Consider the following 23,497-nt stretch of genomic DNA (forward strand, 5'->3'; position numbering starts at 1 on the left):
TCTCGAAGTATTAACAAATTAAAAGCAATAGTTGTAGAGCTAAAGCTACTAGAAATATTTTCGGCATTAGAACGTTTCACCTAGTTAATTCTTCGACGTATATAGGTGAAGATAGCTTGTTTACATAATATACCTTCACAGCAGCTGTTTATATATGAATGCGTAAAAATCTTAGCGAAACAATCTTTAACATGGCCTTAGTTTATAAGTACTTAGGTATATTTATCGTTTAATTTTGAAACGTATGTGATTTATTACTTCAAATAATTTAGTTTTATACTTTAGATATTATTTCTCCACTTAAGTGTAATACTGTTTGAACATTCAGATCGGCAAGTTTTTTGTATATGAAGATAAGAAAGCAACAACAATATCCTATCATATTATGAGACAGCATTGTTGTTTTCAAGTAGAAAACATGCATCTTTTCACACTAAGTTGTTAATTTTAAGTAGAACAGTTGTATTTTTTTCATGAGACATCATGGCTAATGTGCAACAGGGCAGCAGACGGTTTGTTTGTACATTACCTGTAAAGAATTCGAGCTGAATACTCCGTTTGTGTGGTTCTGATGTTATGCCAGTTGGTATCTATTTATCTCGCTCGATAAGCGTGACGTCATATTTCAAACCGAACAGGCGCAGTAGGTTATTAGAATAGAAAGGCTTTTGGTACAGGGAGATAAGTCTCTGGGTGTCTGACTAGCTGTTGCACTACAAGATCATCTTTGTAGTAAGTGTGTATATATTTATATTGATGACTTGAAAGTTGCCCTGATCTCCTTGGTTTGTTATCGGAGTTAAAACAGTAGCTAACTTGTGCCCGCTAATTTCATCTTAGTCTGGTGTAAATGAACCTCCTTAAAGAACCGAGCTATGAGCGAACGGCAGAATGGAAAGAGCAGTATAGACATGGCGAGTTGAGGTCTCTACGCTCGACACATAAGCGCTGTCGAGTTGTTTAAGGTAGGCCTTGCTGTCAGTTTGATTTTTTTTCAAATATATTTCTACATTCAGCTCAAGTAATTGTAAAGGTTATTAACTCAACTTTTAAAAATCTACTGTGCTGAGAACCGAATAATGTTGTTAACCTTTATTATCAAAATGCATTTCGGTGCTTGTTATTGTTGAAAATTCTATTATATGTAATTATGATCAGATGTGATATTTCTCTAACTTACTGATGTTGGTTTTTTTATCCTTTCTATCAGGTACAGTGCATATTTTAACTATTACTTGTGTACAAACTTTGTTCCTTATGTTCTCAGGCTCAGGTGTCTATTTAACTGTAATTGCTACATCGACACCTTTTTTTTTTCTTAACTCAGCTTCAGATGTTTGATTTTCTGTATAATATTTATCTTTCTGGTAAGGCTCAAATGTGGTGCTTTATGGTTTTAACTGACGAAAATACTCATTTTTGTTTACCAAATGTTTATGTACTAATTTTCTTAAACAGTTTTAAACAAACAACTATATCCTGCACTGAGACATACAAAACGAAAACAAGCCACTGTATGATCAAATATTAAGTACCGTTAGAAACAAAAACGTAAGACATATCTTGACTCTAAAGCAGCTGTATACATTACCAGTTCGGCAGTTTCATTAAAACAGAATTTTTGCTCTTGTTCGACTAACCTACATACCCTACTTATTTTTCACACATGCCATTATAGAGCACGTTTATGAGCCCCACCCAAATCACATGACATGGTAAACTTCAGAAATAGGACATGTTGATAATCAGACGTGATATGGAAGAGAACCATACTGCTAAAACGTGTCATCGAAAGAGGTAAGATCACTGACATACATATTTACAGCAACATATCTCACATGCTCTGTCTCCATTACATAAATATTGAAACAACCACTTTAGTCGCTTGGGACAAGCGTATATTTAGATATCTAGGACGTGAAACAACGCATATTCTGCTCAACTTAAACGTTTTCCTCCTATATATCATTTGAATACACAGAAAAGTCATATAATACAGATGACAAACAAAAACAGAGAAATTGGTATAGACGTGAGTCAGTCGAAACTTCCACTTTCTGAAAGCCATGCCTTTATTTTTGGAAATCCAGGTATTAGTTACACATGCAATCGTTCTTTCAGAAAAAAAACGTAGGTATTTGTTGTATATGGATGATATTTATACTTCTACCACTGTAAAACATGTAAATTTTTGATAGAGTACAGAGATGTCTGACATCCATACTTATACCACCCAAAAAAAAACACATATTTAGACATCTTTTAAAGTACAGACATGGCTCAAATACACACTTCTATCACAATAAAAAATAAATTGGAGCACAGATACACTTGATGTCCTCACTCCTACTGTTAGAACATCATAAAATCGTTAGTATTTTTTTGAATTTCATATATGGCTGATGTTCACATTCTACCATCAGAAAAATGTGTAGATGTTTTCTGGAGTACAGGTATAGCTGAGGTCAACACACCTAACACTACAAAAAAGCATAATTGTTTTCTTGAGTATGGATAAAGAGATGGCCTTATGTCGATTTGTAACTTTCTAAGCTGCAAGTAATTTGATGGAAGAATAAAGTACTGTTATAATATTAATAAAAATATTATCTGTATTGAATGTAACGACAAAGTTAAATTTCAGTTAATGCTATCAATATTTAAGATATCGTTCAAATTGAACTTGACAGTCATGGTTATCACAATAAGAAGGGATCTTTAAGACGTTTACGACTGTTTGAGGAATGTTTTGATTACTTTCAGTCTAAACGTTTTTAATAAGTATATCTGGGTATTAATTTCAAACTTTCTATAGGATAACATATAATGTGTAATAATTCCCAGATCGAGTCATGAAAGCAGCTTTGTTAAAGAGAAAATAAAAGTTCGTAGTAAAGACTGTTTGAAAAAATATGAAAAGATAAAATAGGGGGGGAACAGATTAAGAAAGTGCCTTCAAACACGATAAAACATGGACGCAGAAATTGAGGTGGTCAAAGACTGGTATATTCTAAAGTTATTGAAAAAAAAATGAATCGGTTGGTGTGGGACAGGGACCAGAGGATGGTGTCGGATGCACGAATTTGTGGAGTTTGGCCGAATATAAGACAGGTATAGATAGATATAAACATTCTGTTTGCGAACGGTAAGAATTTTTTGAAGACTTTCTCTTCTAGATTAATTCGAAACCACCAGAAGATGATTCTCCCGAATGGTGTCTTTACATGCTTTCAAAATTATATATACATTTCTTAAACCAATGAGCCACCTATAATAAGCCTGCTGTAAAAGATTTTAATCACAGTTTTATAGATTTTTTCCTTCTATAAACCACTATTATCATTTCCTTATAGTGAACTCGCAGAGAAAGAAACCATTACCTTCTTCTTAATCTTAGAAAGTTTCTATTGAACTGTTTCTCAGAACAGTACAAGAACTGTTTTCCGAATGGGAAGTCCTATTACATGTTTGTTTTGAAATATTCGGGTAAAGCTTCTTGAAGATTAGCTGTTCCAGCAATCATTAATTTAGAGCTGATAGACTGGAGAGAAGACAGGTTGTCAGCAGCACTCACCGCCAAAACTTTTACTGTTTTACCGTATAGTGAGGTTTGACTGTCATCCTTGTAATTAACACCAACGGTCCCAAAGTACAGAGAGTTTTTGTTTATTTTTTCAGTGACAAGGAAACGCAAATGATGGATTCACAGATCCATAGTGCGGTATGCTAACCTCTTGGCTATACTAGGCACATTCTGTTACTTAGAGATAAAAATTATAAAAACAGCTGACAGTAAGTTTTTATCCAAGGAAATAACCTGTTAGATATTACAGTACATTGTAAATATCTAATAAAACTTAGATATTCTGAAAAAACAAACTAACTAAATGCTGCGAAAACGTAAATCCACGCGGACATAAATATTTTAAGTCATATTTGAGGGATTTTTTTTCATATTTAAAATTCAAAGCTTGAAGCCTGGAAATCCTGAACGTTAGATTGTTTCTAACGGCCATTTTACACATAACTGTGTTTAAAATACTCTTTTATAAGAAACTTTCCTTGTGCACTTTCACCTAGGTGGTTTTTGCACCAAAGTTGAAGTCATTTTCTATAAACTTGAATAAATCGGATTTAGACAATGGGTATGTGTGTGTTTTCTTATAGCAAAGCCACACCGGGCTATCTGCTGAGTCCACCGAGGTTGCGGCAATGGGAGTATAGGTTATTTAAAACTAATTTTTGTATCATTTATTAGTATGTTTGTCTCTTGGATACACAGCTGTTGTTTCGAGTGATTTCATTGTTACTAGCATACATTGATTTCTTTATTCATCCATACGAACATGAAGATGATTGATTCAGTTTGAAACACCACTTAAGATTTTTAGACTTATCTATCGACCACTGGTAAACTAAGTGATCAGTAATGTTGGATTCTGTGTCTAGAATAAGAATAAAAATCGCAATCCGAGCCAACCGACATAACCACTTACCTCTTCCCCAAGTTTCATCGGTGCTACCTCAAGAATCGGTTCTTCCTGGCAGCCCAGTCGGATCGATAGCTTGTCTGGAAGACATCACAAGTCCTAGGAAGAGTCTGGGTAAGGAACCACCTGACAACAACAATAACAAAAAACATCACAGCTTTAAAATTACAAATTTTGGTACTGAAAATATTTTTTCTGGGGAATTTTCAGATTAAAACTCTCATCGAAAATCTATGTGTTGTATCAAATATTCAAGCAAAACCAATTTGTACTAATTAACATGTGTAAAATTAGCTGTATTAATACAAGGAATGACTATAAAATTCGAGGATAATATTTTCTTTAAATAAATCTCATGATGTAGTAATATGGTACATTATTACTCAATAAACCAAATTAGTTAGTGCTAGTAAACCCAACATCCAGTTGTAGCATATACGCATATTTGCCACTTAAATCTTGTATCGATCCTCTCTTTCAAGTTAATATGTATCTCCTTACTCTTGACAGAACGTATAATACTGCATCGTATCACTGTTCATAGAGTATGTAATGTTGTGCCGAAGCACTGTTGATATAATGTGTAATATTGTATAGTAGAACTGTTAACTGAACATACAGTGTGATATCGAATCACTGTTAATAGAAACGTCAAATGCCATTGCGTATCTTTGTTAACAGAAGGTATTGTAAAATTTTATGCAACTAAATTTCAAAAGGCCCAGGATCTCGAGCGCTTTCGAATAGTTGACTATTCTTCTTCAAGAGTAAAAAGTGTCACTGCTAACAAAATATGTAATGTTCAACTGTTTTACCGGTAACAAAATATATAATGTTATATCTTATATCTCATTACAGAACATAAACAGACTGGGGAAAAAACAGTGACTTTTTGAACAAAAAATGACCTAAAATGGAATCATAAAAATTTAAGTAACGTAGTTGTTGAAAAATGCAAACCATTTTATATACATGTTTTTGAGTTCGTAAGTTGCTCTGGTGCTATACGCCCGCCAGCTCGTGAAACTGACAAGCCAATCATTTATTATTCTTAGCTTCGTGCCCAACAAAACAATGAACAGAAACAAAAGACAATCAGCAACTTCGATGCGAACTTATCCTTTGCCGAATGGCAAATGCAAACATTCTATATAATTAATGTTCAAATATGTTAATATTTCTATTTAGTGTAATCTGTATACCAACTATTATTATTAACCACTATAATAAGGAGCTCTAATAACTTCTGGAAATCCTTACCTCTGGTGATTTTGTGTGTGACAGCTAAAAATCCTTTGATATTCACCAGTTTAAAACATGACTATCTTTATATATTTATCAAAATGATGTTGTTGTTTTAAATTACGCACAAAGCTACACAATGGGCTATCTGTGCTCTGCCCATCACGCCAGACATACCACTGAGCCACTTGGGGGCTTATTAAAATGAAGTTTACAACGGACTTATTTTAGTATGAAGTACCTAGTTAACTAATTTTGAAATTAAAAGAAAGGAACTTCAGAGTAGCACGCGATTTCAGTATAGCTAGATAAATTTCTAAAGTAGAAATTTAATGCAGATTAAATATAATAGAAAGATAAATATATATTTAGGTTTGAGAAACTAAGTTACTAAATAATATGCAAAACTCTAAAAATGACAATTTTCGAGCTACGTTTTTTGAAATATTATGAAGAATTTGAACCCAATATGTTCTTAGTTCAAAGATTCAATGAAATAAGAGATAACTGTCGGAGCAGTTAATTTGTGGTTAATTTGTCGTTAGCTCTGAAACTCCGAGCTCTACCACAGTGTCAACCCTAGTACTTGTTAATAAAATGACCAAAGTATTTAAATTATAGAATATTGATTACAATAATACATTCTACAGTAAAATCAAAATAACGCTTTTCACAGAGTATATAATGTACTGAATTACTATTAACACGGTATAATGTTGTGTATATATATTTAGTACCTTTGCTAACCCATAGTGCGATATCGAATCACTGTTAATAGAAACGTCAAATATTACTGCGTATATGTTAACAGAAGGTATTGTAAAATTTCGTATCACTAGATTTCAAAAGGCCTAGAAATTCGAGCGCTTTCGAATAACTGACTATTCTCCGTCAAGAATAAAACTATCGCTGTTAATTGAGTGTGTAATGTTTCAACTGTTTTACTGCTAACAAAACATGTAATATTATATCTTATATCTCTTAATACACCTAATGTGAAAATTTTAAACGGATTGAATTATGTAGCATTACTTTACTTCATACCGTAGTTATTGTTTACATAAATATTACTGTAATCGAGAAATATGTGCTGAAATCTCTAAACATACCATATGTTTACTGTGATTAACCCTAGTACACACACTCAAAAAAATTACGTTGCCCACACTGGGGGTCATTTATGACCCCCACCAAAAATATTAAAAAAAAAATTATTTTCATATAAGCAAAGTATAAATTTGGACAAAATATTTATTCTATACAATTTATGCATACACTCTGGGTAACTTTATGGTCATTGCAAGCCATTTTACTACATTTGATACACTTTGAAGAAGTTTTTTTCCTTGAATCACGTGCGCATATTTGACACCATTTCCTAACGTTCTCTTCAGCAACTTTTTGTCTTTTTGGAGGGATCACTTCATTTGTATCTTCTTCAGGCAGTAATTCATCAGTAAGCAACTTCAGAAATTCACGTCTTGCTCTTTTTTGGTACTTTGATGCAAATTCTGGATGGCGCTGGCGATAGAGAAGGTAAGCATTGTATGCGGCAGCATCAAGAATGTTATAAAATAGTGCCATTGGCCACCTTCTGGTCTTTCTTTTTGTGGAAAAGAATCTAACTATTTGGTCTAGTGTATCGACTCCTCCTTTGGTGGAGTTATAGTATGATATTATTTTAGGTTTTCCTGATTCATCATCGATTGAGGGCTCTCTATGCAACGTAGATAAGAATATTCTAGAATGCTCGAGAACATTTATAGAGTGTTCTAGAATGTTCTAGAACACAAAATTTCATATCAATATATTATTTGATTGTTTACCAGAAATGTAATTGAGTTTTTTAAACGGGGGTCAAAAATGACCCCAATGTGGAAAACGTGAATTTCGACATTATACAAGGGGTGTAATACCCCATTTGCATAAAATACATGTTAAACGTATTAATATATATTATGTTATTAGTATGGATTAAATTAGGTACATTTTTAGGTCCGAAAGTCACACCTCTGATATTTCTATAACAACTTAAACACAAGTGGGCCCATTTTTGACCCCCACCGTGTGTATGAGGGTTAATTAAATAGTATTTAAAGAACTCTAAAACAGGTGACTTTTGGTAGTAATCACCTCAACAAAAGCATAAAACTTAAAAGTGCACACGATGTTTGAAATTGACAATGGTGAGCTTATCAACTAGTATCAACAGTAGAAATCAAAACAATCAATATTGTGGTTTATTTTAAAATATGACAGAATCTGACCATCAAAAATAGGGCTTATGAGGATAGGAATATAATGATACTACATTTAAACCTATAAGAGTAGCACCTATGTTGTTACCAGTGCGAAGGCCCTAAAGTTAAATAGTTGTGCACGTGTGCTTTTGTTATAGCAAAACCACATCGATCTGCCATGTTCACCGAGGGAAATAGAGCCCCTTTGTTTAGCGTTGTAAATCCATAGACTTCCCGCTGTCACACAAGGAGCCTAAAAAGAGGTATATAACACGTAACAACAGGCTTCTAAAGCCTGTCTTTTAAGTCTCCAAAAATGTTTGTCACACAATGTAATGTTGGATAGAATGAACCGGCATTTTTACCTTTAAACATAAATGACATGATATTAATTTGTAAATAATGTATATATCTCAACTAATATTTTACGAAATACCTACACATTCAGTAATTTTTAGAAATTTCCAATAATTTCATTAAATCTTTGTAAAATATAATATTAGCTGTTAACTCTTTTTTACTTACAACTTAATTCAACGTATAGAATATTATTTTAGTTGGTGTGTCTGCTTTGTGTAAATATCATAAAAGCATGTTCGTCTGAACTCCGGGAAGCATGATTTAAGTGTATACATGAATACATCAATGGTGATTTTAAAGGCAGGTATCACGTTGTTTATCCGTTTTTCTTAGCCGTTCCTAGTTTTAAATCAGCGAACTAGATGGAATACAGTTCATCAACTGCACCCACCGAATATCCTGGGACTGTTCTTATTTGACAGAATAGTGAGGCTTGACTATCACTCTTACAGTTTACCCACGCATGGACTCAAAGTCCGAAAAACAAATTGCGGCATAGAATACGAATATAAAAACCTCGAATTCACAGTTTTGTCATGTTTATTATTAGACCACGTGAGCCCTTTTTAAAGAGGTATTTTCATTATCTGTAAACGAAAAATGATTTGTATTCAAATCATCTTACCTTGCCCATTTTCCCATAGATATGATATTCATATTTGTAAACGATAAATAAGATATACTGTTTTTCTACCAGAAACGACATAGTAAGGACTTAATGTAACCATTTTAGTCGTAAAAGTAACCATTAAAGGTTGATTTTTTCACAAAGATACCAATCACATTTTCCTGGAGAAATTCAATAATAATGTTTTCCTCACCAGACCGGAAATTACATTTTCCGTGAAAAAAACCATCACGTGGTAGACCATGTTTTGCCGGAATCACATGTTGTTTATACATTTCCGATACACATACATCGTAATTTATTTATAGAAACACCTGTGTTCTCAATAAGAACATATTTTTAAGTTACATATGCTTTCATCGAAAAACAACTACTTTCTAACTGACGTTTCTAACAATTACTTTCTCTAACGTTACTTACGGTCAGCATGTTTTTAATTTTATGTATTTGCTTATCGTTTTGTATCGCCTCCCATGGTTCAGCGATGAGTTTTATAAATTTATAATGCTAACATTTGAATTTTGTTCCCTTTGGTGGGCATGGCTCAAATAGTCCAGTGTGCAAGTTTTTTTCTTTACAACAAGTGTACAAAAACATCATATTTTCATTTTCTAGATAAGAGTACTTTTTAAAATATATATATTGAAAAACTAAAATATGAAATTTCTATTAGAAAACGGCTTTTATTTGTGCCGAAAATACTTTCTTCAATCAAAAAAATATACTAGCACAAATAATAGCTGTTTACACTGGTTGTTGTTTGAAGTTGATCATAAAGCTACACAATGGGCTGTTTATGCTCTGACCACTACCGGTATCGAAACCCTGCTTATAGCAGTGTAAATCTACAGAAACATTGCTGTGTTACTGGGTAGCGTGTACTTTGCATGGGAAGCTATAATTTCAGTTGCATGCTCTTCATTTTCTGATGGTTTATCATGTTTACAGCTTGCTTACGTGAAAAAAAGTTTTTTTTATAAAATATGTAAGAATGCTCATTGCTGTGAACACGATTCGTTTTTCTGACTGAATTTCGGATACGTGATTAATGTTGGTTGAGATAAAAAAACTAGTACAACGCTATGTCTGCGGACTTAAAACGCAGTAAAGCTTAACTCCAAACAAACAGAGGAATAATTTATATATATATATATATATATAAATTCACAATACACGTGCGCACTGTAAGTATCGACATTTTATTTATAGAAATTTATCTAATATGTGTTATCAGTTTTTTCATGTAAACAACATGTATACATTATATTTAGTTCAGTATAATGAAATGCGTTATTTAAGTGTCTGTGAGATATGTGTGGTCTTTATCTCGGCAACAATGAATATGAGAAATATTTATTTAAGGTTTTAGAGAATGGGTGTTTTTTTTTAGCCACAGCCTAATGGCTCATAGAATGTCTCGGAGTTTTTTGTTGTTGTTTTTCAAGTACAAACTTTTGACTCATAGTTCCATCATCTCTTAGTTGACTTGAGATCTAATTCCAGTTTCAGACTCAGAGGGACAAATTCATTCGATTGATGTATTTGATTACATTCAAAGTCTCATAAAATAATTTATTCTAATGCTGCCTAATATAATTTTAATTTGAGGGTAGACTGGTAGAGATACTGATGAGCAATAAAAAATCGAATAACTTAAGTTACGTTAACCCTTTCTAAGTAAATCAAGTTACGCGGCTATTGAGGATTCTTTCTTGTTAATATTTATTAAATGTAAAATAATATTAATTATTTTTATACCTCATTAGTTGTAAAGTATGATCATTCAGGTTTCGGTGAATGGTAAACGTGATTTTTCTTTTAGGTTCACTGAACATAGAGACGAGACGTTTAAGTGAATGATAATATCCAGGTCAAGTAATCAGTGATCAGCAGCCTCTCATGTCAGTTTTCATGGTCTGTTATTCATACTAGTAAACCCTGAGGCTGGGGCGACCTTGTTTGCCAGCTAGTCAATTAGAACGACTAGCTCGGCCTATCAACAGTGTGGCGCCGTTTAAAGCAACTGATATGATAGATACCGACCGCACAGAGAAACCAGGATATAGGGTCGGACCAGTTGTTCCCCTAACTACTCCTATTGTGAGATTTCCTCAGAATATATCCATCAGCTCTCAGAGGGCGCCATTACAACAGACATCCTCTTTTCCGCTACAGATTTTGAATTTTAATGAGTTGGCGCTAACTAGTGGTCAAGGAATGGAACGATCATATTCCAGGTCTATGTCTTCGCTTCCACCGGAGCCCTTCATGATCATGCGTAGTAAGGCCTTGAATCGAAGGGTTACCATCAACGTAGGAGGTGTCAAGCATGAGGTACTATGGCGTACACTAGAACGATTACCTCATACTCGTCTGGGCCGGCTAAGAGAATGTAATACTCATGAAGCCATAATGAAACTGTGCGATGACTACAGTTTGGTAGAAAACGAATACTTTTTTGACCGCCACCCGCGGTCTTTTAGTGCAGTGTTAAACTTCTACCGTACCGGAAAACTTCATCTTGTGGAAGAAATGTGTGTTCTGGCTTTCAGTGACGATCTAGAGTACTGGGGTATCGACGAACTTTATCTAGAATCCTGTTGTCAACACAAATACCATCAACGCAAAGAACACGTGCATGAGGAAATGCGCAAGGAAGCCGAATCACTCAGGAAGGGTGAAGAGGAGGATTTTGGAGACGGACGTTGTGCACACTACCAAAAGTTTCTATGGGATCTTCTAGAAAAACCAACAACGTCTTTGCCTGCGAGAGTGAGTTTTCGTTTGATAGAGTATTATGTTTGGTCTGTGCACCTACATTATATATTAAATATCATGTAAATCTCAAACATCAAATATTCTTCTATGTTAAAGATAAAACCATACTTTTTATCAAGAAAGAACATTATGTTAAACTACTAAAGCTATTATTACGTTGGGGATTAACATACGCTTTCTATTAACGACAATTATGTTATGCTTAAACATGAAAACAGCTTTAAAAGATAAACCAGCACATTATATATTAGAAAAGGATATTATATACTACTAAATTCTAATAAAAAAAATGAGCTAACAGTATGTCACAACAAAAAGTAACATATATTAATGATGCCAGGTGTATAAAACAAATCGACCAGAGCAATACAGAAATGAACACACAAGCTTAAAACCTAAAACGTGCAACGATGAAATGCAGTAAAACGTCATTTAACTGCTATTAGTCTTAACAGTCTTTTCGGGTATAACCAAATAATGGTTCACGAGGTTCGGCTAGCTAAGGAGGTTTAAGTGAATCATAAATCTAAACACTAAGCTAACAAACCAAAATAATCTTCAGTAGAATAAATATTAATAATAATATTTAAAAATACTTTAAACATTACAACCAGTAATATTAATGAAACCAACTTTCGAGACAAGACAAACTAATTACATTCAAAGAGTCAAACCTACTTGAAAGGGAAAGATAAATTCGTATTTTCTCTACTAAAAATAGTGTTCGAACACCAACAATATTATTAAGTTAAATATGAGACTATAAAAATATTATGTTCGAAGTACAAGAATATTTTTAGTTAGATATAACCAAAAAACAACAACATAAAACTAGGTTATAAAGTTGACAAATTTTCTGCCACAAACAAATGAAACAGCTGGTGCTAATCCTGTGCTGTTACTTGTGTGCTTATTTTATACATAGGAAATTAAGTTTCTTACTTACATTGATAATTCAAATATTATAAATGCATATAGATAAAAGTATGAACATTTTATAAACGTTTTGGAAAACGTTGTTGTTTATCCTTAAGAAAACTGATTAAAAAGTTTCCTAACACAGTTTAGAAGCAACACTTTAACATCTCTTAAAAGCTACAATAAAATTAACCTTTTCCTTCTGAAAAATATTTATTTAAACTATTAATAATAATTAAACAAGCCTTTAAGCTAAATTATAAACCAGATGGAGTAAACTGATGTTTTTTTTATAATATTTCTTTTTTAACTTTGAAACAGGAATCGATTGTTTGTTTTTTTGTTTTTTGGAATTTCGCACAAAGCTACTCGAGGGCTAGCTGAGCTAGCCGTCCCTAATTTAGCAGTGTAAGACTAGAGAGAAGGCAGCTAGTCATCACCACCCACCGCCAACTCTTGGGCTACTCTTTTACCAACGAATAGTGGGATTGATCGTCACATTATAATGCCCCCACGGCTGGGAGGGCGAGCATGTTTAGCGCGACGCGGGCGCGAACCCGCGACCCTCGGATTACGAGTCGCACGCCTTACGCGCTCGGCCATGCCAGGCCACAGGAATCGACGTCATACTTGCGCGCCACAGGTGTACCCATTATGGCCAATGTCTGGGGCTTGCTTTAAGGTCCTAGAAATTTTTGGGTTATGAATTATTTTTTTTTATACATTCTTCTTTTCATTAGAGTAATTTTCCGAACTCGGAGGCATTTTTAGCGGACAGAATAAAAGTATGAGGGGGAGCTTACTACGCCAATATGTAGCATTAGTAATTTTTCCTTTATATATGTTTATATAACATCATGTACAATAAGTATATTATAGAAAATTGCCATTTTCACGTAGACTTATTTCCTAAAGCTTATTATATTTAAGATGGAGCGATTTTGGAATTTCCTCTTGAACAAATAAAGTCAAGATTATAATGGGTTACATATGGGTGAGAGGCTATGATGGTATTATATATGAAAACTATAGTTAATTTTTCTATACGAAACTTTACAGGTAACGCCTACTAATTAACAAGTACGATATATTATTTTCGCGAAAATCAATAATTGCTTGTTTGTCTAGAATTTTCTAGCAATGCTACATGAGGAGTACATGCGCCTAACCTTCTCTAATTATGAAACGGTAGACTAGAAGGAAGGAAATTAATCAACAACACATTAAAGCCAACTCTTGGACTACCCTTATTTGACCTAACCGCAGAATTTGACAATCGCCCTTATGGTGTACCCCTTTCTGAAAAAGCAGAGCGCGTTTTTACAACAACTGTACATAAGCCAGGAATCGTTTAAACTCATAAAAATACGAATTAAAACCATCATTCTTGCATTATTAGTCGCTAGTAATCAATATTAAAATTTGATAAAATAAATATTACATCAGAACAATCATTGTTGAAATTAAATGAACTTATTTTGACAAGAATAATCGTGATAAAAGAAAGCATCGAAAATTTTGCTTCAGGCATTAACAGTCATTATCAAACTGGACAAAATTATATTTTAGAAAAGAACAATCATTACTAAACTTAAGTAAAATTTTAGTTTATGTCCGAAAAAATAATTATAAAAAATCAGGTAAAGTACTAAGTTCTAGTGCTCTTTTTTAAGATCGGCAATTTAAACAACTATGTAAAAAAATAATGTCACTTATGTGTCAAGCTATTCGTTTAAGAATTTTCGCGACCTAATCAAATTAAAGGGATACATAAGCAGGGATGTCGCCATGGAGGTGTTCAGGAGGGTGTGTGTGTGAACAAACTTCCTTTTAGATCACAAACACATGTTTCTTCCACGAACCGCCACATCTACTTGCAGATTAACAGCGAAACCAATATTCTTATGTGGTATTCACATATTCACTGTGTCTCACGGACTAAATGGGTATAATCCATAAAAGCAGAAGATCCATCAAGTACTTTATTAGGGACTGTATATATTTCATTTTATAAGCCTCTCACTGTCTGATAGAAAGAGACTGAACACAAAATTATACAATTCATCGATCTCTGCTTATAAAACACAAAGTTAAACTTCAACACACACAAATGTTTGGTGTGCTGTGAAAAACTGGAGAGAAACTTTTAAAAAGTCTCTCAGAAATCCAGACCTTCAGTTAGGCTGCAAACCAAAAGTGCAAACAAATGAATAACAGAGAAAAATGCTGAAATAACATGACAAAGCTTATTGTTGGATTCCGAAAGTCTCATTTAAGCCATGAGTTACAAAGCAGATATACTCGTATATAATCTTATAACAGCTAAATTTGAATTGAAAACTGGCTTGAAGAGATAACTCACTGAAATTTAGTTAAATTCCGAAAAACAAAGAGAAACATGGTAATATATATATAAAAATAAAAATTTCAATAATTATCAAATAAAATTAAGCGATTTAAGTCAGCGCTATTAAACAATAAAAAATATAATAATTTAATACTGGTTAGTCATCTACAGTCATAACGGATTAAAATTTGTCGTAACAGAACCCAAAAAGCGTTGGGGATATCCCATCTATCAAGCAAAATTCAAAATGCCGAAGTTAATCATCAGGAAAGATAAAAACAAGGAGGTAGTGCTTAGACCAACAACGTCTTATTTCTTATCGCCTTTCATTGTTTGAAGCTAGTTATGGGAAGGCATTTACCCTTAAAGTTATTTAAGTTTTAAAAGTAAAAAAAAAATAAGCACTCAAAATTTCTACAGTACAGAACTCCCAATTACCACTCTTATAAATATCTTTAGAATGAAATTGAAAGGAAGAAGACTTAGATATAAATTTTCTAAGATTTATTCATGTATGATACTGGAAAGCTGAGACACTCTTGGAATACTAAATAAAAGCTGTATTTTTTTAAACTAAGGTATTTATTCGAGGTCACCCTTGATAAACTAACGACCTCTAAGTAACGATTTTTCTATAATTGAAAATTTATTATTTAAAATAAATTTATCATAAATATAGTAATTTCTCATATATCCATTATTTATGTTTATTTATGAATAAGAAAACATTTTTCATAAAAGAGTTATTACTATTACATACCATTATAAATCTTTTTCAGTCGTGATATAATAATCTCCTTTATAAATACAATCAGAATAACTTTATGGGAGTATGTAAGCCAAGGATGGGAAAATTGTTGTTTTGAATTAAGCACAAAGCTACACAATGGGCTATCTGTGCTCTGCCCACCACTGGTATTGAAACCCGGTTTTTAGCGTTGGAAGCCCGCAGACATACCGCTGAGTCACTAGGGGCGGATGAGAAAATAAAATTTCTTTCTGTTATTAAAAATGCTAAACTGAACTCCGTCTTCTTCTTTAAGAGTAACTGCACTTCCCACATCTGGCTGCAACAACGAAAGGCAATAGGGGGTGAGACGTTGTGGGATTAAACACTTTCCTACTCATCTTTGTTTTTGTTTTTCTATGATGGTCAACTTGTTTAACTTCGGCGTTTTAAATTTCGCTTGCTATATGGGATATCCGCTTTTTGGGTGCTGTTACCACAAGTTTTTAATTTATTATGACTATGGATGACTAACCAGGAACGGAAATAAATACATTAAATAATTATATATATATATATTTATATATATATACATACATACACACAATACCCTCCCTCTAGACGCACGTGCTATCCACGTGACTGAGGGCTACTCTCAAGTCAAGAAGAATGTATCAAGCCTGGAAAACTAACACTGCTGTTAATTATAATATTTCAAGATAAAGTAATATTTTTCTAATGTATAAAACTGTGATTACTTTCTGTGTAACAAAAAAAGTTGAGTGGCTTTTTCTTGACCGATACTCTAATGTTGAATTGATACAAAATATACAGATATTTTGAAAGAAATTGTAATAGCTGATAGAGCAGCAAACGTATGGAAGCTTTGTGTACCACATGTTTCATCACCCTACTTTAAATGCAAGCCAACTCTGATGATTTCAGTGAAATAGTCAAGAAACGGGCATAATTTGCCCTCGCCCCTGCAGAAATGCTTGTTTTACAAAACAAAGGGGTAAAACAGGAAAATCGACATTTGAAAATAAACCAAAATAAAAAGTTACAAATTACATATATCAAAATAAACTCTTTTAATTGTTGTTTACCTAACCCATTTTAAATGATATAACTAATGACAAGGCGAAAAGTACAAAATATGCCCTGAAAAGGTAAGTATGCTAAAACAATGTATCTTTAACAAACAAAATTTTACGAAGAACTCCTTCAACTCTGATTAATCATGACCTAAAACTGATCCTTTCATAACACTTATTATATTGAATACATATCAAGTTTGCGATAACGAACAAAAATATATTATGGAACTCTTTCAAAAATCATATAAACTGAATTTGTACGGGGTCGGTCCAACTGACAGAAAAAAATAACTGAATATAATTTCGAATTTTCTATATTTATCTAAACGAAATGTGGCAAGCTATAAGCAAACTATACAAGTTTGTTGTATACAACAAATTAGACATGTCACAATTGCATTTATGCTCAAGATATATCTTTGAATTGACAACACCCGTATGATTCAGACTCTGACAAGTCAGAGTGTAAGATTATGTTCACATGAATAATAAAGATATATTTGTTTTATTAACACAGTTCGCAAACTACATTTGCACAATCATAAAACTTTCATAGTGTATGAAGTTATTTACAGTGTTCCTGTATATTTTAAACTGGTAGTTACACTCCTCTATCACTAACTTTCATTAAACTATCAGTGTAGGGTAAAACGAATATTTGATAACTCTTATATCAAATACACAATACTATGTTGAACGGGACTCTATAAAAGGCATGTGCACTTTGATCCCACACGTGTACATATGGTTAATTATTTTTATTAAGTAGAACCTGCATATGGATAAATTAATCCTTCGTGCTAAATATTAAAAAAAAATCCTTTTGCATTAACAAAAACACAAAATAAAATAACTCTTTTACAAGAAACATATTCATATGGACCATTTCACTAGTATATACGGGTGAAATACAAAATATCTCGGTGAAAGGTCTTGTTCAAGTAAAATTACATTTCAAAGCTACACCCTCTTAAATCAAGTCATAAAAGTAAAACAAACACATTAATGAAATATACACATATTTGCAAATCTCTCTATCATACAATGATGCTAAAATGATAAAGAAATTAACAAATGAATGAACATAAATGATAATGAACTAAAATAAAATCTAGCTAAATAAAAAAATACAATCAAGGACACGCGCACACTCACACAGAAAGAATTAGAGTTTGGAACTGCTTACTTATAGTAGCCCCAGCAACAGGTCCTCCAATACAGCTGTTGACTTGCAATGGCCAAAGCAGTCTGTTAGATAATCTCCTAGGCTTTTGCAAGAGTTTCTTGAGTTCATGCCAAATCCTTCCATAGATACTACGTTTATTTCTCTATCTACATAGAAGGCTTTGATGTTTCAGGGAATGATCATTTTCACAATTGTAGAGCACTGAAGCTTCTGTTTTCTTAGCTGCTTGTTCTTGGCAGAGGCATTTCAGAGACCTGTGTATATATCACTCTTTAATATCAGTGGCAAACCTAATGAGTAGGTTAAACTTCTTTAACTTTGCCATAAAGATTATTGTTCCTTTGTTGACGTTAGCTGCTATTCCTTTTGACTTCACCGTTGTTGTTGTTGCGGTATTAATCATTACCTTTGTAACGGTGTTTTTCAGTTGACCTTCTAATTTTTCATAGATTTTAAATTCGGGAAGATTCTGCTGGGATGAAGAAATCGTTATCCAACTAGAGATATAGGGACAGTAGATAGGATTAGCGTTTTCCACAAAATGCCCTCAATAGAAAACTTGACATCTTTCTCCCGGCACTTCCACTTAACGGTCTTTGTTTTTCATTTCTGATGGTGCTATTTTCCGTGTTAGACACATTGATAGAAATTAGCTTGCTAGACAGTTATGGTTTGGCTGAGCCATTATTCTTCAGTTCAACCTGATGGGCTGTGTCTAAATTTGATTATTCTGAAAACTTTACACGTAGTTTTTCAGTCATTTTAGCAAAACTTTGTGTACCTGAAGCATCATAGACTAATGCCATTTCAGTCAGAGGCTCTGCCAAGATAAAGGCAAAGCTAGCTCTGGAGTGGCTTGTTAAACTGAATATTCTGAAACACCTTTAAATATAAAAAACAAAACAAAAAACTCGCTACAATTTCTCCCCGTGGTTGTGCAGGTAATTCGGTTGTGATGGAACTTAGAAGTTTTCTGTTTACAGGTGGTCATCTGATAAAAATAATATCTAGAAGGGTAAAGAATTGGATATCAAAATATCAAATATCAGGTAAATATCAAAAGTCAGGATTAAAGGTTAGGGATCAAATAAATTTTGATTGACCAGAAAAGCTTGTTCAAAAGGAGGAGTTAAAGTTGTAATGGTAAAGTTACAATGATTTTATGCCCTAAAATTTTCTTTAGATACAGTGTCAAAATAATTATCGTGGTTAAATGACATGTCTGCTGGCATACACGTTCTCTCATGTATCTTTCTTGCAGAACATGTATCCCTATTTTATATGGACAGCTCAATCCACTTAAGCATTTCCAGGTTTGAAGCTTAACTTATATTCACCTTTGACTTCCGCTGTTATCATCATAACAACCACTCACAGCTATCCAACTGCATCACTTACACAGAACTTATATCTTGTAAGAAAGAAATAGAGAGCAATACCACAAAATCATGTACTCACACTAGTAATCAAAACTGGTCGTTTACCGCAGGTGATAAAATATATTTTCCGGCTGTGGAAACCTCTTAACATTAACATCTTATTTCTCATTTTCATTCCTTTCTGAGACAACGTTAGCACAGCGAAAAGCAACTACAAAGCCATATTATGAGGTTTACTTCTTGACTTCAGCTATTCATGTTCATTTTACACTTTTATGTATTATAGCTGTAATATATATACTGAAATAATGTTCATAAAATATTAAGAAAAATGTGTGTGTTTTGGAACATTTCAACATGCATATTAAAATTGTGCAATCATAACTAAATAAAACGTGGGGAACATGAATTTACTTTTGCGATAATACCACCTAATGTTTGTGATTTTTATTTTCCAAAAACAATTTTATTTGCTTACTAATATTTCAGTTAGGTGCAGTTTAAATATTCTTGGTTAGTGCTTGTGATACAACAAATCAAGTTTTTTGGTTTTTTTTGCAAATGTAGCATGAATATAGTTGTTATTCTTAGCTCTCTCATAAAATTCATTCCCTGTTGAATATTTCAGTTTCAAAACTAAAATATTTTCAGTTTAACATTAATGAAGACAGAGAGACTGAAACTGATGGGTCTATAATCCAAACCTGTATATTGTTAGTCGAAATACTATTTTTAGGCGTAAGGTTAGCGACATGTTAACGCTAAAGGCTACCATATTCAGAACACGGTTCGTTATTATTATTAGTTCTTTTTTTATCGCCGCAATGCTTTCTTCACTTTTAGAACTGGATGCGGTGTAAAACATTACATTTAGCGTCGGATATCTTCAGAAATTTCAGGCATACTGCATGAATTTTATCGCAATTGTTTATAATTAGGTGTTAAAAGATGTGGTGTGACAGTAGTACTGGAAATCATTAAATACTGCTGTATATCAAAAACTGTCATAAGCTACGAGGTCTGTTCAAAAAATACGCGGACTGGCGTCATAAAACAAAATGTACTTTATTTAGAAGTTACAGGTCTGGGACCCCTTCAAAGTACTCTCCTCCCCAACGCACACACTTATCCCAACGGTGTTTCCACTTGTTGAAACAGTCTTGGTACGCTTCTTTTGTAATGTCCTCCAGCTCCTTCGTCGCATTTGCCTTAATCTCGGGAATCGTCTCAAATCTTCTTCCTTTCAAGAGTCTTTTGAGTTTGGGGAACAAGAAAAAATTGCAAGGAGCAAGGTCAGGCGAGTAGGGGGGGTGGGGAAGAACAGTGATCGAGTGTTTGGCCAAAAACTCACGAGTTCTGAGGGCTGAATTTCGCAGCAACGCGGTGCATCTTAAATTTTTCGGTCAAAATCTCGTAACAAGATCTAACTGATATCCCACACTCTTCAGCAAGCTCCCCTGACAGTCAGACGTCGATTTGCCCGCACCAGGGTGTTGATTTTGTCGACGTGTGGGTCGTCAATTGACGTGGAAAGACGTCCAGGACGCTCATCATCTTCAATGGACTGTCGACCATCCTTAAAACGTTCATGCCACTTGAAACATGCCGTACGCTTCATAGCAACATCACCGTAAGCCGTGTTAAGCATAGCAAAAGTTTCAGTCGCAGATTTTCCAAATTTAACACAAAATTTCACAGCAAGTCGTTGCTTCTTCAGGTCATTCATTCTGAAATCCGCCAAACGAAAAAATCGCATTTCACTTAAAACCGCGTAGCTAATACACAAATGAAGATATCTGCAATCGGGAAATGGCGTCGTAATCAGCTGATCTGTGAAAACCTAGCGACACCAAGCGGATTCCCCTGGAACTAACTGGAGCCGCGCAATTCAAACAGTCCGCGTATTTTTTGAACAGCCCTCGTATTTATTCCTGGCAGTCACGGCATTTCCACATCATTAGCCTCGCTGGTACAGCAGCAAGTCTACGGATTCATAACGCTAAAATCAGTAGGCTCGATTCTCCTCGGTGGACTCAACAGATAGCCCGATGTGGCTTTGATATAAGAAAACACAAAGAAAGTACCGATCCTTAAAATTATCGGTTTAATTATTGCTAGAGAAGCCAAGTAAAAGGCTATTAGAGGTTTATACTTCTTAGTTTACGTTATATGCTAGCAATCTTAAAACAGCACTCGCAAAACAAACATATTTAATATGCTAAAAGTAAAATTTAATCACTTGAAACAGGACCGCCGACAGAAGGGGAAAGTAAATATCTGCTCAAACGCCGGTCGAATGAAACCTCGTTATGCCCACAAAACAGTTTTAATGATAAATAGATGCTTGATACATCAAGAATGATAGAAATAATAATTTAAGTAATAATTAATATACATTTCTTAATCTATAGATTTAATAGAAGTTCTTTGTTACTTTATTAATGTTTTACGAGTGTACAGGAGGCTAAAAACGACGCTAACATGATTTTGCTGTGTTTTTAAGCTCGTTGCTGTCCTAATTTAAGATTTTCATTTTAATAAATTCTTTAAAATGTCAAAAACAAGAGAAAGAAAGGGGCCTAGCAAGTAAAGGCGTGTGGACCATGGAAACAAGGAAAGCAGTGCTTCTCCAGTATATGTTAAAAATAATTTTTTAAGTATCAGTTAAATATGAACTTGCAACTGATTTATATGAAAGCACTCTACTTTTTGATTTGATTCAAAAGATAATAGGAGAAATTGTAACTGTATATTGAAAGCTCATTAGTGAACAAGTTTGGTACATAGAGATTTCGTGATAAAGAAAGCATCATCAGAAATGGTAACGGATGTCAGCTCTACACCTGATTTTGTCTTTGAACTTCGCGCAATGCTACTCGAGGGCTATCTGTGCTAGCCGTTCCTAATTTAGCAGTGTAAGACTACAGCGAAGGCAGCTAGTCATCACCACCCACCACCAACTCTTGGGCTACTTTTTTACCAAAGCAAGTTATTAAGAGCATCAATAGTGGGATTGACCGTCACATTATAACGCCCCCACGATTGAAAGGGTGAGCATGTTTGGTGCGACTGGGATTCGAATTCGCGGCCCTCGAATTACGACTCGAACGACTTAACTCACCTGCTCATGCCGAACCCACCTGAATGGAAGAGCAAAGCAGTACGTTCGAAAATTCAATGTAAACCCATTTGACAAGACATCTTGGTTAGCTTTTTGTCCTAACTTGCAGAAGCTTTTCTGCTGGCTGTGTTTATTTAGGACATGAAAGTCAAGTAGATTTAATGATTTATATAATATGCATAAGGTAATTAAAAGACATGAAAGTCCTCCAGTCATATATTTTCAACTCTAGGCCTAGCCAGATTTTGAAAATCAGGGAGTGAACTTCAACTAAATATCCAACATAAAATAAACGTGCAAATGCACGGTGAAAAGGTTAAGAGGAATAGAGACATTTTATAAAAAGATTAATCGACGTAATATGATGTTTGGGTGAACAACAATTAGCATTTAGAGGTCATGATGAATCACTAGAGTTTGTTAACCGAGGCAATTATGTGGAATTGGTAAACTTCTGTAAGAAATATGATCCATTATTGAAATCCCATTTAGAAAAAAAACGAGTGCTTTCTTCCCTGTCACAAAGAATCCAGAATGACCTGGAAGTAAAGACTGATAGTTTCTCTGAAGATGTACTAAATTTATTCAATCAAAAGGAAAAGAGAATAAAATTAACATATAAATAAAGTTAATTAACCGAATATGTCTTGTTTAATCTTTAATTGGAAGTACTTAATCTTACATATGTTTAATGACTAGAAGTAACTGATTTTAACTTTATTGACCGCCTTGTACATCTTTTTTATTTTATAATACACCTTTTATGTTTTTCCTTTCCTATAAGGATAAGTCACCGCACACACCTGCTAGCGAGGACCTTTGTCCCAGAGTTTGTGCTGGCTATCGATGCTCTTGACTTGACTTAAAGTTATTTCTCTCTGTTAAGAGCAATTTTCCACTAATACTATGAGCAAGAGTGACCGTAAAGCAAGTGCTAAATTCAGAGTTCAAGGGATATTGAGTAAATATTAGAAGGAATATAAG

At 33.7% G+C, this 23,497-nt stretch overlaps 1 protein-coding gene across 3 annotated transcripts in view; it reads left to right on the forward strand.

Moving 5' to 3' along the window:
* The first annotated feature begins 667 nt into the window (after nucleotides 1–667).
* LOC143230375 (potassium voltage-gated channel subfamily B member 1-like) overlaps nucleotides 668–23,497 on the forward strand; it is a 63,910-nt gene continuing 41,080 nt past the window's right edge. For 2 of the 3 annotated variants that reach the window (XR_013016420.1, XM_076463855.1), the window contains exons 1-3: nucleotides 668–965; nucleotides 4,509–4,604; nucleotides 10,783–11,732. Coding sequence is in view for 2 of the 3 variants with exons in the window: in XM_076463855.1 (XP_076319970.1) it covers nucleotides 10,989–11,732 (744 nt within the window). In the remaining variant the exon portion in view is untranslated. The remainder of the gene's footprint in view (nucleotides 966–4,508; nucleotides 4,605–10,782; nucleotides 11,733–23,497) is intronic. The other variant, XM_076463856.1, reaches the window with a different exon arrangement.

This window comes from Tachypleus tridentatus, chromosome 10 (assembly GCF_004210375.1).
Source record: "Tachypleus tridentatus isolate NWPU-2018 chromosome 10, ASM421037v1, whole genome shotgun sequence".
In the NCBI taxonomy this organism is placed as follows: domain Eukaryota; kingdom Metazoa; phylum Arthropoda; class Merostomata; order Xiphosura; family Limulidae; genus Tachypleus; species Tachypleus tridentatus.